Genomic DNA, 17199 nt, shown 5'->3' on the forward strand with positions numbered 1-17199 from the left:
ATTAACTCCACATTACAGGGTTATCTTTATATTAGTATAATGAATGGTCAACTAAAACCCTTTTATAAAATGATTTTATTTCTAGACACATGTTTCTGTATTAAACCATCATCAGTGTTAATGTACACATTGATGGTTTAATACCGAAACATGTGCCTGGAAGTATCCATGATAGATGTTATTGGTGCTAAAACTAAAAATATATGTGTATCAATGTTATCAATGTGTATATCAGTTTGTTTACATGAATTGTCAAAATCAATTAGGAGTAAACGTAACAATTTAATAATATGATTATTAAAAAATTACTAGATAATTTCCTTTTGAAAATTAAAACCAAGAATGGACTACTGCATAGCCTAGTACTAGAAGTGTTGTAGTTGTACAGTAATAATGTGTCATGTTGTATGCTTAATTACCATGCATGGCCTTGAACACATCATGTCAATCAGCCATCATCTGTTCACCAGATGCATGGATTCTGACTGAGCTTGTGTATGTTTAATACTTTTCCACAATTTTAATACTTTTCTCAGACACAATACCTCCATGTTTCAAAATAACTAAAAAAAAACAAACCAATTACATATGATGCCAATCCCACTGACCCAACACATAATGAAATAGATATAGCAAACAATTATACAAGAGAAGTCACAGTAAGAATGAACAATGTAAGCATCACCGACTTGGAGAACTTTAAGAGTCATCATTTCACATATCATGGTCTGCATTTAAATTACCGAGGCAAAAAGAAACTGTCATTATGATACTGAATTCCCTGAACAAAATCTATGTATGTAAAAAAGAAACCCCTTTGCAACACAACATTACAACTGAAATAGTCGAGTCAACTAGAAAATGAGAAGGGTCATCCCCAGGTTATTGCTATAATGTGCTTGTACACTGTTGGTATAACTTATTTGCTTCCAGTTAATTAATTTCATGTTTCATTACCTTGTTTCAGTGCACAAAAAATGTGTTTTATATACTACTTTTTGTAATAAAAAACTATTTTAAGGATTTTTAGCTTTAAAATTATTATTATGCAGGTTTATATTTATAAAACATTTTTCCTCCCACCAAACATCTTCCAAGGGGTGTTCTATATGCACGCAACACAAGAATTATTTCTTGAAGCAAATAAAGGAGATTAACAATTATTTAAATTCATTTTACATGGTAACAATATTTTTTTTTAATGCAATATCACATTTCAGCAGAGAAAAGGTCATTTATTTGGCCAAGAGATTCGTAAATCAAGTCTCAAGTCGGAACTCAGAATCTGAATAGCTGTGAAAGAGTTCTTGGATTCAAGCCAAGATATTTAATAGCGACGCAGACAGCAACAGTTTATTCCTGTTGGCCAAAACTTGATCTTTACTAACAAGATTTCACTTTTATAAATTATTCTTAAAGCTTAAGATTAATGTTAAAGTTGTGCAATCGATTTTTTGGTTGCATTATGTTTATAAATCTCATCTCCGGAGCATCAAACGTACTTATCTTGAAGTCAGGACAGGAAAGAATACTTTAATCAATCACTTTAATTGTTATTTTGGGCAATTTTAAAAAAAAAGTACGATATAAATCAGGTGAAGATGAGGATATCAATATTTTACAGTAGAACCCAGATATCCCACTTGTCATTTTTTTGTGCCATTAATTTTAAGATGGTCCTACTTCTTGATACAAGAGATTCAGATGATGACCTGTCAAAGGAGGGTCAAACCCAACCCTAAATTACTAAATGCCAATCCCTCTTTGTGACATCACTAGAAAAACAGCCAAGAACTTTGGTACAAACAAGAAATATTTTTATTTTTATAGTAGTCTAGAAATTCAAGGTTAATAATCAAATCGGATAAACCTTATAAAATGTTTGAATTTCAAAAAAAGAAAAGCACTGAGCGAATAACAACCAAAATCACAAGCACTTTGAAGACAAACATAAAGGACAAACTGCTATTAATTGTCCAACCCCCAACAAAGAAAATCTCCAATTGTATAATTTTAATATTTTAATCTAAAAAGTGTCTACAATGGCTGGCTCACCATTATTCAGTCAAAATCTACATCATTCTGAATCTTTGAACAGGACTTACAGATTTTTAAAGTGTGCACAACTTAACAACTGACCTTGAATTTCCACAAACTAGGAAAGATAAAAATGAAGGTTAAAATCCAAAATCTAGGTATTTTTTATGCCTTTCCAATCTTGCATCACAATAGGGAGGAGCGTTGCTATTTGATACAACAAATATATTCCATATTTTCAATATATTCCAAATTCCCATGCACACCAAGGACATCCCTTCAAAATCTTAAAAGTAGAACCCACTGATCTACAAACTATCCTCTCCGTACCCACCATTTCTACAGTTCAAACTGTAATCATCTTTATGGAACCATCTCTTGACAATCTGTGAAGAGGTTTTATTTCCATCCCATCCAAACTGTTGGCAATAATATTTAATTACTTCAAAAAAGTTTGGTAAAGTAAAATCATCACTTTTTGTAATATCTAAACGGGATGATTTTCTTTTAATAACTTTCAACACGAGCTAGACTTTAAGACTTGAATTTAAGTAACATAATTCTATAAGGGGCCAATCCAGTACTGATTGTCAGGAGAGACCTTGGTTACAGTTTACCATTATCTTTATTGTAACAGGAGATTTTGTATTTCAATACAATAAAATATAAAATATTTAAAAATAAATGTTCTTATACGCAAATTTTATTTCATTTTAAGTGCAGTTAATTTTACTTACATATGCTTACAATACGATTGTGATTATTTTTGTCATTAATCCATTTTATCAAAATCTTAGAGGAAGCCTTGGCCCCCATGGATCTCCCCTGGATCCATCAATAAATTCCATAGAAATTTAAAACATTTATTGAATTGATTTGTTTACTTAATATTACGTTTTATCAAACATTATATCTTTGATTATTACGTCTATAAAAATGATTCAATTATAAAAATAATAATCATAAAATTATAAATAAAATAATTATAAAATAGCTTACAGAGAAAATGGTTATATTTTAAGCAAATTACTGAGAAAGATAAAACTATACCTACTGAAACGTATTTTATGACAAACAATTTGAAATATTTATATTCGCTGACTGAATTTTAATTGTTTTACTTTGTAAACATGATTAACATTTGCTAAATTATCAAGAACTTTTTTTAGTATACCATTTTTTTTCACACCATTTGTTTATGATGAGTCAACTGTTTTTTTTTTTCATACTTGTAAAAAATGGATTTAAGGTCTTCCATAGAAAATGTATTTTCAACACTGCACTAAAAAAAAATGAATTCTTTACAAAAAGTGAGTTGCACGATTTGGACTGAAGGACAAAGAAAAGAGATGATGGCGAGCCTGACCTGGCCGAGGGCAGTCTTGAAGAGTCTAGCAGCGGCTCTGGTGTTCCCGTCGGCCATCTCAAGCCACCCACTGACCACCATCGCTGCGCCCGAGCTGGGGCTGAGCCGCAACAGCCGCTCCACGTACTTGCGCGCCTCACCGTGTCGTCCTGAGTGTAGCAGGGCGGACGATGCTAGCTGTAGCCCCCGCTCCCCGACACTGTCCACATCCTCCACCTTCCACTCCAACTGTGCGATGGCATCTCGGTCCACTGTCTAACCAACAGACAATGCACACAAATATTTTACTTTAAGTATTTAACTTTTTAAAAGTTACATTTATATTTTACATTTTGTTGTCCAGATAAAATGGACTTCAGATACTATATTCATAACTACAATACAAGGAATCTAAATAATTTTTAAATTTAATTTAACCGTCTTAGTAAAACCATGAACAGTCACAAAGTAATTTCATTAAAAGTTTTCAATAAATTAATACCATTGGTTGATAAATATCCTGACTCTATTTTCAGAAAGAAGCTTTATAGGTTAATCCTTTTTACAGCCTTGTTAAAGTGGAGTTTTTTGGAGTTAGTCAAATTGTTTTTTGAGAATTGTTTACTCTTTTATGTTGTTTGTCTCAACTCTTTACAGTTTATTTTTTTCTTGTTATTTATTTGTTATTGTTAGTTTATTTATAAATATTTTATTAATTGTTGAATTTTAGTTTTGTTGATTGATTTCATTGTTTTAAATCTTTTAAATTGTCATTTAATTGAAGTAATTTATTTTAACTAATTCATGGCGTTATTTTAACAACTCTTTTCACATCTCAACATACAAAAATTATCAAATTAAAAAAAATATGAATTTGAAATGAAATAGTTTATCTGTAATTTATAGTATAACTATAAAATTATAAGTATATCTAGACTTGGCATTGTGTTGCAAAACTGATGTTGTTAGTACTTGTAAAAAGTCTTAAAACAATAAATTGATTGATTGATTGATTTAACAAACAGGAGTCCTGAAGTAACAAAAATTGCATACTATGCACTTTTAGAAAGCCATTCAATGTTATATTTGGAATAACTGTCTGGGGTGGTTCTTCAGATGGAAATCCTCTTCGTGTCCTAATTATGTAAAAGAAAGCACTAAGGATAATGTCAGGATTAGGACCCAGACAGAGCTGCAGAAACATATTTACAGACTGGAAATTATTGACCGTGACTTCCATCTACATCCTGGAAACCATTATACACTGCAGAACCAAGGATCCTCCTGAACAGAGGCATCTGCACAATCACTTCACCAGACAAGCAGGAGACTATATACATGCCCTATTCACCGAACTGCCTTTATTTGAAAGCCATCCTATGCTGGAATGAAGCTGTTCAACAAGCTGCCTGACTACTTGAAAGAAGACAATCCAAGGAACCATGAAGAAAATACTTCACCATTAGCTACAGAACCAGGCCTTCTACACACTTTGGGAATTTTACTCATGGAATGACAATCTTTTGTGTGATTACACATCCATCTATTCTGACAAACTGTTGACTCTGTAACATATCTCAATAATATTGTTTAATAAAGAATATTTTCTATTGTCTTAGATGAAAACACATTATGCCTGTGTTCATTCCAACACATCATATTGAATAAAATTTGGGAGATATAGCCAAAATAGAACAAAAGTCCAATGATGAAGATGGAAAAATAACATATTTTATTTTTATTTTAAGTTTTTAATCATCTCCTGTCATTTTAATGATAAACAGATATTAGGATGGAGTTAATATTTTTCACTCAAACAGCCATGCCTTCAAAACATTGAACGAAAATGAATTGCAAGTATATTTAAGAACATTTAAAAAAGACACTTATTTAATATGTTTGAGAGAACTATGGATTGAGTCAGATGAGGAATGTTATCGGATGGAAAGGTGGAACATGATACTAGCAGAGTTGGATGCCAATGCAGGTAGAGTACTTATAACGTTCTGGATTTTATCATCAGAGACAGCTTATCTGCCTACCTAATGCTGAAATAGTCAATGATTTCACTTCAGTTGAATGTAATAATTAATCTCACTTCAAAATATCTAATATATGGAACTTACCAGTCTTGAAATATAAATTATTTATGACCAAGTTTGATTTTGAAGACATTTTTAAATGAAATAATTGTATGATCAAAATAAGAGATAATATCAGTGTTAACATGTGTAATTTTAAGGAATTTTAATATGGTTCACATTATAATTTAATATTTTTTCATATTGATTTATACATTTAAATTGCTGAGCCAATAGAAGTTCTAACAACTCACTTTAATCTTAGTGTTTGGCCTTATGCAGCCGATGTCAGAACTAACATATAATTTCCAGTCGACTCAGGAGGGTTCACTTCTGGCTGGTTTATACCTTCCAGTTGAACCCACACTAGGCACAACAAAAACCGATATGTCACTTCAATTTGGACAACCTTATGGATGTCCAGGAGCGGCACATCACTAACCGCAAATGTCGAGATTCTGGGGTGCAAAGGTAATTCGATAGGTTCTAGTCTAAGAATCAGTAATCAGAATCAGTTTTATTGTTACGTCAACGTTGTATACATAGCATTGCTTATAGAAACAGGTATCATTGTCTTAAATTAATGGTAATAATGATACATAACCACATTTACATTCATACCATATGCACATCACAACTCACATATACATATAAACTTATAAAAATAATATAAGAGGTCAAGGACAGCGTAAACAAATTTAATGTAATATATGTTAAAACACAATTTTAAAAAATTCAGGATCCATCAATATACTCATCAACACTATAATAGTTTTTTTCCAACAAAAAATCTGTTAGTTTGTTTTAAAAATTTTTGAATTGATTAAATGTTTATATTTTTGAGGTAACTTATTGTATGTTTTTTTTTCGCCGTGTATATTGGAGTTTTTTCTACCAGACGCGAGTCGATGTATGGGATATTGAAAATTAGCTTTAAATCTTTGTATTGTCATATTATGATCAAAGTTATTCACTTGATAAGCTTTCAAAATTTGATTGTACTGTTAGTATGGGTTTTCAGATGTATAAATTTGGGAAGTGATAAGATCTTTACGTCTTTTAAACGGCGTTTGCAAGAAGTTCTAATGATGAAAAGGTCATTAATCTCAGTAAAATTGTTTTTTGGATCTTAAAAAACTTATCAAGTAGAAGATGATCCCCAAAATTCTATACCATTATTGTTTATGAGAAAAAAGACAAGAGTAGTAAATTATTATTCTAGTTTCCAAATTAATTGAATTTCGTAACACTAGCATTTTGATAACATGCCGAGTTTAATCTTCTAATATATTTTCAATACATTTTTTCCCAAGAAAAGTTTATATCCAGATCTATACCTAAAAATTTTGCACTATCACATAATTTTCTTTGTTGGCCGTGGAAAATCACATCCTTATATAGCCCTCCTTTAAATTGTGCTGTTCGAAAATTTACTAGTTGAGTTTTTCTTGATTTAATTTCAATCCGTTAACCTGTAAACCTGTATGCCAATTCATAAAAAAGCTTGATTTGAATTTATTTTTCAAATGAAAAGTGAGAGTTTGCTTTAAACAACAGCGGTTGCTGTCATCTGCATATTAATATAATTTTTGGTTTCAACATTTTTAGGTAAATCATTAACGTACTGAAGAAAAAGTACAGGACCCCAAAAATAGACCCTTGAGGATACAGCCAACTTTTAATTTCTCCCAACGAGATCTAGATTTTACACTATTTTTTTTAAAATTACAGTTCTTTGAAATCGATGAAACTAAATAAGATTCAATCAACATGGATTGATCTATTTGAAAAACTGTACAGTTTAAGCTTTTTTAAAAGGATATTATGGGTTCACACATCAAAAGCCTTGGACCAAATCACAAAACACCACCCATGGTTCCTCTGTGACCCATCCAAAGCCCAGGACACCTCATTTACATGTTTATACCATGGCCCTAATGTACTGTGGAACCCTCCTAAATCCGAATTTGATCACAAGTCAAAATTGAATTAGATTCTAAAAAATTTGAAATTTTGGTTTAGTGCTTAATTTTTCAAATACTTTAGAAAATGATGGGCAGTATTGAAATTGGACGGTAATTATCTGATTTTGTTATTTGGCCTTTTTTATAGAGTGGTTTTTTTAATTCAGCCCGTTTTTAAATTTTTGGGAAAACTAAATTTTTGAATGGATTGATTAATTTAAAATGATAAGGAACAGCTATCATATAATTACATGTTTCATTACGTTTCCAGATGGTATTTCATCCCCCCAGATGAATTTTTTATTTTTTAATGATTTGATCACTTTAACAACATCATCTGATGAACAAGTACCAAAATTAAATTAAACAATTGACATTCAAGATCCGTTTGTGCTAAACATTAGGGCCTCTTGTTCACAAGGGTTCGAGCCTTAAATTTCTTTGGTCAATTCTGCAAAGTTTTTGTTGAAGAATTGTTGCAATTTCCTTTCCATCTTTAACAACCCTACCACTATCAACACACATCGGAAAATTGTTAACAGATCTTTTGCATCCAAGCTCAGATTTAACTACATCGCCAAGCAGCTTTCATTTTTTATTTTCAGAATCTTTATGAAATTAGAATTATACATTTGCTTTGATTTATTACAGACATTTTTGAAAATTTTTGTTAATAATTTTTTACATAATTTTATGAAATTTGGATTGTTTGACTGTTTGGCTAGTTTACTATAGCTCCCTCTTTTGAATGCTTGAAATTAGAATTCCTTTTGTTATCCATTTTTTATTTTTGGATTGTTTGGTTTTGTTAGCAGAAGAAATATTTTCCTAAGGGAAAAAATAAGATAAAAGAAAAAAAAAAAAAAAAAAAAAATAAAAAAAAAAAAAAAAAAATAAAAAAAAAAGAAAAAAAAAAAAAACAAAAAAAAAAAAAATAAAACAAAAAAAATGAAATAAAAAACAAAAAAACGAAAAAAAAAAAAAAAAAAAAAAACAATAAAAAAAAAATAAAATAAAAAAAAAAAAGAAAAAAAAAGAAAAAAAATAAAACAAAAAAAATAAAAAAAAAAAAAAAATATAAAATAAAAAAAAAGAAAACAAAAATGAAAACAAAAAAAAAAAAAAGCAGAAAAAAATAAAATAAAAAAAAAAAAAAAAACAAAAAATAAAAAAAAAACAAAAAAAAAAAAAAAAAAAAAAAAAAATAAAAAAACAAAAAAAAAAAAATAAGAATAAAATAAAAAAAAAAATGAGACAAAAAAACAAAGAAATGTTCTGTCAATATATTTTGAAAGCAATTAAAGGAAATTTTTTTAAAGGCATCAGTTGTCAACAAAAGTAAAATTGTTGAAAATTCCAACTTAGTGTCTTTTAATCTACTGCTAAATCTGATAAGAGCTTTTTAGAAAAATCCGTATTTTTACTCTAAGTTTAGTATTGTATTAATCAGAAATAAGATTGTAGATATCTAAAAAGACTTGCCTGTGATCCGACAAAGCCATATTCCAAAATTCATTGTTCTGAGGATTCAAAGGATTGACTTTAACTTTAAGTTAAAAATTATTATCAATGCATGAATTTGTATAAAAGAAATCCTAGTTGGTGATGCTAAATTGTGTTTTTTAAAAAAAAACCGTATGATTCAATCAGAGGAAAGAATTCATAATTTCTGCTGTGGTTTATTTGTTGTTTCATTATATTACATTAAAGTCTGATGCAATATAAACCATTGTTTACATGTTTTCCTTTACCTAAAGTTTTTAAACAACAGCATCAAGCTTATTTTAAAATAATTTGACAATTTGAATCTTCTGGCACTCTATAAATAGAAATGCTAATTATAGGCCTTTTAAATTAATTCTTCTTATGCCGAAGTTTCAAAACTGAATCCATATTATAAATGCACAGATCTCTCTAGTTTTAAATTCAAATTATTTTTCAAAGAATACCATGAGCTCCCTGATAATCTCTATCTCTACAATAAAAATGTGCCAGATTATATTTAGAAAAACTATTTAAATGGTAAAACATATCCCTACTCAACCAATGTTCATTTAAACAAATTAATTTGAATATTTGAATTTTTGTAGGAATTATTTATAAATCAATTTTTTTATCAAGTACTCCTCCTTGGGATATTTAAATGTCATAGCCAATTATGATTTCTAATGATCAATTTTGGCTTCCTTTAAAATAGGCAAACATTGCTTAAATTTTAAATTTTGATTTACCTTATTTCATGATTAGCAGGGACATTTGTTAACAAACTAAACAGAAAGGTTATCACAACAAAAACCCGATATTCACATCAATTTGGACAACCTTATGGATGTCCAGGAGCCGGCACCAATCATAACCGCAAATGTCGTAGATTTCTGGGTGCAAAGGTACTTCGATAGGTCTAGTCTACGTGGCAGGAATGGAGTGGGGGGGGGGGGGGGGGGGGGGGGGGGGGGGGGGGGGGGGGGGGGGCGGGGGGGGGGGGGGGGGGGGGGGCGGGGGGGGGGGGGAGTTGGTGGGGTTCGTTCCCTAAGAGTCAAAGATTCTTGGTAGACTAGACATAAGGGTGTGCCACCCTCTGCTTGCTTTGACTGTAGAGCCTAGTTCAGAGCTAGCTTCCCCCTTCATCCGAGGGGACACAACTTGAGATTAGTGCCCTAAATTCTTCCTCATGGATCTCGACAGGAGGCGGACCCTACCCCCAATCTTACCCCAACCAGAATATCCTGCCACTCTGGAGGCAACGCAAAGGTCCTTATAGAACTAGGTGCAATTTCTAAGCTTCTTGTCCTGAGAGAACGAAAAAAGTTTTCCAGTCCTCGCTACATCGAATCACACAACTAAATTCTTTGAAAATTTGGGCTTTGCTGAGGATAATGATCTTGAATTAACATGTTAAAATATATAAATATTGTTACATTAAAGAGAAGTTCAGAGGAAGCTTGATTATGCAGAATTCAATGTTACTGTAGGTTTATAAAGATTATAAAAATCTTTGAGTTAATACAGAATATTAGTAAACATAGCTATAAATTTTATCTTGAGAGACTGATAAAAACAATATAATAATCCTCCCTAATCTACAGAAAGCATTGTGTTTGTGTAAACAAATCTCGGTTTAACCGTGTGTAATTATGTTAACCCCGTGAATTTAAATGGTAATTATAAGAATTAATGTACTAAAAACTTCACTTACTCAGGGTTATCCAAAAGTCCTAGGACATCTCATTTTTTAATAGTTTGGTTTAAAATAAAACTGGTAAAATGTAGTATCAAAGGACCTTCAGACAGAACGTAACAAAATTTATTGCACAGCCAAAAACCAAACTGCCCTTTTACATTTTGACCCAAAAATCAATAGATTTTTCTTGGACCAAGCCAACACACAAACTTTCAAGTCTCTAGGACCTTTGTCAAAAGTTTTTGCATTTACAGACAAGACAGATGGACGGACTGATATTTGACCTTTTAATCCCAAAATCATAGTTTTTCTTTCATCAAGAGAAACCTACACACACAAAGTTTCTCTAGAACTTTTTTATCAAAAGTTATTGCACAGACAGACAGACAGACAGACATAGGAACTGAACTTTGACCTTTTGACCCCAAAATCAACTGTATTCTTCCTTCCACCAAGAGGAACCTATGTATCAAGTTTAAAGTCTCTAGAACTTCCTATCAAAACTAATTGCAGACAGACAAATGGACGGACAACAACACGATTTTAAAACAGGCCCTGTCCGGTAATCAATAATAAATCTAAAGGCTCCTTTTTACAATCAATGATTCTTCACCTTTTTAAAATTTAATCATAAAGTCATTTTACACATAATTTTAAAGGTCTTGAATATTAGAGATGTAGCCTCAAAAAGTGTTTGATAAATATATAAACAATAATAAACCTTTTTAACACTTTTTGATCTTTTTTATTTCCGTACAATGTACATTTCAAATTCTAGGAATTCATCTTCAGGTACTATTACCTAGAATTTGAAATGTACATTGTACGAAAATAAAAAGATCAAAAAGTGCTTAATATATGATCAAACACTCCAATAAATGAAAATTTTTTATTTTGTGAGGCCTTTCGTGCTCAAAGAACACATCGTCAGACCCACATAACTGAAATGAAAGTAAAGTAATAATACAAACAAGGTTTAGACTAATAAATAAAAACATATGTCTTGAAAAATACAAAGAGATAAGATTTTAAAGGCCAGGAAGTATGTCTACTGTATATGTAAAAATTAATATTTAATTAGATTAAAGGCAGTAACGGTGAATTTTGTAGAGGTCCAGGCTCATTATTTACTAAATAATTTTGGTTCTTCTGCATAAAAATAGTTTCGTAAGCATCGAGGAATTTGTTGTTTTTGTATGTCTGAAATATCAACAAGAGGAAAGATCGGCCATGGCGAAACATGCACTTCATACTGGACACTGCTTTTCACAATTCAAATTATTAAAAGAAATCAAAAACAACAAATTGTACTAAAATGATTGAAAATAAGGATAGTAATACATTTTTGGGTTTAGAAAGAGACAAAACTCTTAATTGTAACATTCATGTAGAAAAATTACTTTCCAAAATTTCATCAGGTTTATGGGTATTAATTAGACTGAGAAACCTGTGTGAAAAAGAAACATTAAAGGTTATTTATTTTTCATAAATTCACTCAATAATGTCTTTTGCAATCTCACTTTACGGTGCACTGCTGTAAATAATCTAAATTATATTCTAAAAATGCAGAAAAAGGCTATTAGAATCATTTTTAATCTTAATGATAGAACATCCATTAAGGTAAACTTTAAAGAAGAAAATATTATGACAGTTTATGGGATGTATATTTTTGAAACTATTTTGTCAATTAAAAGCAAACTTCAGGAACTGGAATTGATAGGAGAAAGATAATCACAACCATTTCACAAAATCGTAATAATGAAGTAATAAGCCCCCATACCTTACAACATTTTAAAAAGAAACCAAATGTACATTGGACCAAAATGTTACAACAATCTTCCTATTGAAATTAAGTCAAAGGCTACATTCAATAAATTTAAAATATAATTTTAAAAAATGTTCATCAACAAAATATATCTTTAATGAATTCCTGTGATGATTCTTTAGGTGGAGTTCTCCATAGTTAATAGTTTTATGCAAAAAGCTGTTTTACTTGTAACTGTTTAAATTGTGACTGTTTTATTTTTAATTTTGATTGTTTTAATTTTAATTTTAACTGTTTTAATTTTAATGTTAACTGTTTTAATTGTAACCTTTTAACAATTGTAATAATTGGATTGTTGTAATAATTGTATTTTAAACTTTTTCTATTTCCTGTTGATATATCTCGTATTTTCTGTTATGTATTCTTGTTTTTTTCTAATTTAGTAAGGATACAGGATACACCTGTATGAATTAAATCCTGACACTATTCTTGTGTATATGTGTATATATGACATGTGGATAAAGCTGTTTTGAATTGAATTAACAATGATTCAAGGATTTCAATTTTATCTACAACCTTTGGGCAGGGAAACAAATATTTCTAGCTTAAACATTTATTCCCACACATTGGACCGAACTTTGGTTGGGCGGGCAAAGAAGTTAAAAGAGTTACTAACCCTCTTTTTTAGCATATGACAATCTGGAGTTTTCTTGCTCTGGGAAAATTGGATATTTCTAGTAAAGGTGAGACTAGCTCAAAAGGAATACCAATACCGGAAGCAGTGCCAGATTGTACCCGAGGGACTCTCAACCATTTAGGATTCAGAACACACCAGAACCAGCAACTGGTTTATGACTTGACCCCACCTATCAACAATTTGAAGAGAAAGCTCTAATCAAACAGCGGTTCACTTTCATCATGTATCCGTTTCTTGCTTCTTATTCTTGTGATTTTTGATGATAGCAAGATTTACAATTGATGCATGGTTTGAAGGATTCTCTCATGAATCATTTGATTTTCAAATAAAAAAAGCTGTACATTTACTTTCTTTCTATAGAGACACACTCTTTCTTAACATAAAAAGTGGTGGTGCATTATAGTTTTAAAACAATATGTACGTAACATTATAAATTATAAGATCACAATTGATGTATGACCTTGACAAGAATAGGTTGTGTTATCTATTGAAAGTCAATAGAAGCAATTGAGCAATTTATGAAAGCCGTCAATGTCAACTACAACAGTAACGCCTTTTTAAATGAGAACAATAAAGAAAAGTTCAAACAAAACGAGATTTCTATAACAATGTTCATTATAATAACCTACCTATATATAACTGACATACTGTAATTTTATAACAGTCCATAGAAATTATCTGAGCAGAATAATTGTAACTGAGTGTTTGATTACTAAATTATATTATATTTTTATATAAATCAGTTTAATTTTTTCCTCATCCAAAATAGAATTGAAATTCTTGTAATCTGAGTTCCAGCCAGACCTACTTAGTGATGACTTTGCGTGCACACTTTACATTACAATAACTAGCTCAGAAACTTTCAACCATTTAAATTACATTTTCTCAAATTTCTTCAAATACATTTAGTTTTGAGAGGTAATTTTAAAATACACTGAGTGACTACAAAAGAAATTTGTCACTTTATGTTACAAACATTCTGACGTTACTAAACATCTTGTTAAAAAATTATTTCAATTCCAAATATTTTAAATTTTTACACATTTTTAAACATCTTTTAAGTATTCAAAATATCAACCATTTGAAGCTTCAGAGGTAATAAATTACATCCCAGCTATAAAACGTTGTAGCAAAATTTAAGTGTTTTAAAATTTACGCGTCCTGAACAACTTTTCTTCTTAACTTTTTCAATACCCTCTAATGTTTCAAGATAGCAGTTGTTGTGTAATGTATTGAGCATTTAGTATAGAAGAAGATAAGCTCTGAACTGGTGGAATCATCCCTTGTTGTCAGAGAACTGGTCATCCAGGTCCAGAACTGGAGATGATAGTCATTGTACATTTAACTGATTCCAAACAAACATCGTGAAGTAATATTCTTTTAATATGTACTGTGTATGGCTGAATGTAGTAACATTTAATGGAGCTCTAATTCTTAAATGATCCCAGCCAATCTTGATACTGATAACACTTTTATATATGTTCTATAAATGTCCCTTACAAGATTAGATTACAAAATTATTAGAAAGATATTTATAATTTTGGGTATTGTAATTTGTTTATATGAAAACTTTAGCCTTGGACAACTGTAGTTAATCAGCAAAATTTCTGACTCCCAGACCAAACAACAACACTTTGATAAAAATGTGTAGCAAACATGTGGGTGGGTGGTAGTGTTTCGTTTGCACATTTTCTGAAACGGATAATCAATTTGAATGGATCTAACCAAACCACACAAATTCGTGCCTTTGATAAGTTTGTAAACTAGAATTGTATGTACTTAAAAAATAGCATTTATAAATACACTTAAAAAAGTTTGAATAGGGGATCTACAGTTTAAAACATCAGAGACCGATTGACTTATGTCCAGGCATCAATCAGCACATTTTGTACCGACTCAACCATTTTCTAAGTGGAATCAACACAAACTGTGATGAGAGACACATTCCAGTACAATTAATTTTACCAGTGTTAAGTATTACCAACCACAATACGTTACACCGATCGAAAGTTCATGAGTTTTTCTTTTCTTTTAGTTGTCTTTTGTTTATTGTGGTCTCAAATCAGATGTCAATTTACGTTGTTTCCATCAGCTGTTCGGACTATGCAGTGTCCTTTGTTACATGAAACAAGTGCCTATTTTCCTATTTAGGTAATTCTAAGCAATATATGGGTCAACCTCGATTTTTCTAATATTACAATATAATGTTCCAATAGTCAATTAGAAAAGGAAATGACTAGAATTTCTTGCCGGAAAGCAGTTATAGGGAGCAGGCAACCGCCAGACGGTCATATATTGCTTAGAGTTACCTATTAGTGATCAGGGGCACTGACGTGATCTGGGCTTCAAATTTGGAACTACTCGAGTGAATTTTTTTTCTAAAAGAGCAAGCAGCGCGAAGCGCTGCGCAGCGGGCAGGCATCGTGCGTAATCATTTTTTTTTATTAAAAATTTCTGATAAATTGTTATTACATATTACAATATAATGTAGGTAATGTACGTAAAACAATTTTAAACACATAATTACATGCTGGAAAGCAAAGTAAACCAATATAATCCGCCCAATACAGAATCTCCGTAAAAATCTGGTAAAGGAATATGTGTCATTCCTTTGGCCTGAATCAATTCAGTATGTACGAAGATCACGCACGATGCTTGCCCGCTGCGCAGCGCTTCGCGCTGCTTGCTCTTTTATAAAAAAAAATTAACTCGAGTAGTTCCAAATTTGAAACCCAGATCACGTCAGTGCCCCTGATCACTAATAGGTAATTCTCGCGGTTGCCTGCTCCCTATAACTGCTTTCCAGCAAGAAATTCTAGTCATTTCCTTTTCTAATTGACTATTGGAACATTATATTGTAATATGAGTTGCCTGCTCCCTATAACTGCTTTCCGGCAAGAAATTCTAGTCATTTCCTTTTCTAATTGACTATTGAAACATTATATTGTAATATGAGAGAAATCGAGGTTGACCCATATATTGCTTAGAATTACCCCTATTTATAATTTCTAGACATACACATATTTCATAGTTGCATTTGAAAATAAAGTGATGTTAAGCCAGGCATATTAGTCCCTGCCACTCTATGGATTTAAAAATTATAAATTTTCTAATATAACCTATAACATTTTATACCTATTTAAGTTATGTTTACAAGTTTGTTACAATATGGCTATTTTGAGTGTTGTAGAAAATAATATACAAAACACATCTCGGTACATTTCCTAAAAACTAAATGAAATCATATTGGGCACTCAAGTGATTGTACTGTTGACAACTCGATGATGATAATAATGGTGTCAATAATTTCTGACCTTTTAAAGGTCACATACCTAAAAACATCCTAGGCTAATCCAAACACACTACTAGTTGAATCCAAATTGATCAGAAACAAACGTAAAACAGCATTTTTCAAATGTCATAAATACCAAGCCTTGAATTAGTGAGATTAAACAAAAATATACCATGAGAAGTTTACAACACAAGTGTAAAAATATTGGTACGTTACATTTTTACCTCTTTAGGCAGTCAGAGTTACATTATACATTTATTTGTTTCCAAAAATTCATTCATCATCAGGAAAATATTTAATTTGACTCTTCTTGAGAAGGCTATAAAGTCAGCATTAATGATCACAGGCTGGATAATTAACTGACTCAGATAACAATACATCTAGTTCAAGTGATCATTAGAAGAAGTTTTAGGAACAAGTTGATGTTTCCATAGGAAAGGCCGTCACTTTTGTTCTACAAAACAAGCAACCTTTTTGGAGTATTCATCACCAAAAATTGAAGCCTACTCAAACAGATACAATAACCTAAATCTAACATAACCTACTGCCTAGAATCACTGACACTCACCTGACAGGACTGATGAGCGATGAGGCTGAGATGTGCAGCTGCCAGTCCATACTCTCCGTGAGTCAACAACGGCTCAAGGCAGCTGATCCCTTCCGTTAACTTACCCCCCAACACTAACCCCAAACCTTCATAGTACTTCCACTTCACATCCCCCCCACACTTTCGAGCCACTTCCACCACCCGCGTATACTGTCCTTCGCGACAATAGTACTCAATCCAGTCACCTTCCATCACGGCACTTCCTAAGCAATGTAGTATATAAAGATAAG

General features: G+C 31.2%; 1 protein-coding gene across 3 annotated transcripts in view; it reads right to left on the bottom strand.

Moving 5' to 3' along the window:
- The window catches only part of LOC124367287 (tetratricopeptide repeat protein 21B-like), a 69086-nt gene extending 51925 nt beyond the window's left edge, over nucleotides 1-17161 (bottom strand). For all 3 annotated transcript variants that reach the window (XM_046824003.1, XM_046824004.1, XM_046824002.1), the window contains exons 1-2: nucleotides 16931-17161; nucleotides 3404-3658 (exon numbers count right to left, since the gene is read on the bottom strand). In XM_046824003.1, the coding sequence (XP_046679959.1) occupies nucleotides 3404-3658; nucleotides 16931-17161 (486 nt within the window). The remainder of the gene's footprint in view (nucleotides 1-3403; nucleotides 3659-16930) is intronic.
- Nucleotides 17162-17199: the final 38 nt, after the last annotated feature.

Source organism: Homalodisca vitripennis, chromosome 8, assembly GCF_021130785.1.
Source record: "Homalodisca vitripennis isolate AUS2020 chromosome 8, UT_GWSS_2.1, whole genome shotgun sequence".
Lineage (NCBI taxonomy): Eukaryota > Metazoa > Arthropoda > Insecta > Hemiptera > Cicadellidae > Homalodisca > Homalodisca vitripennis.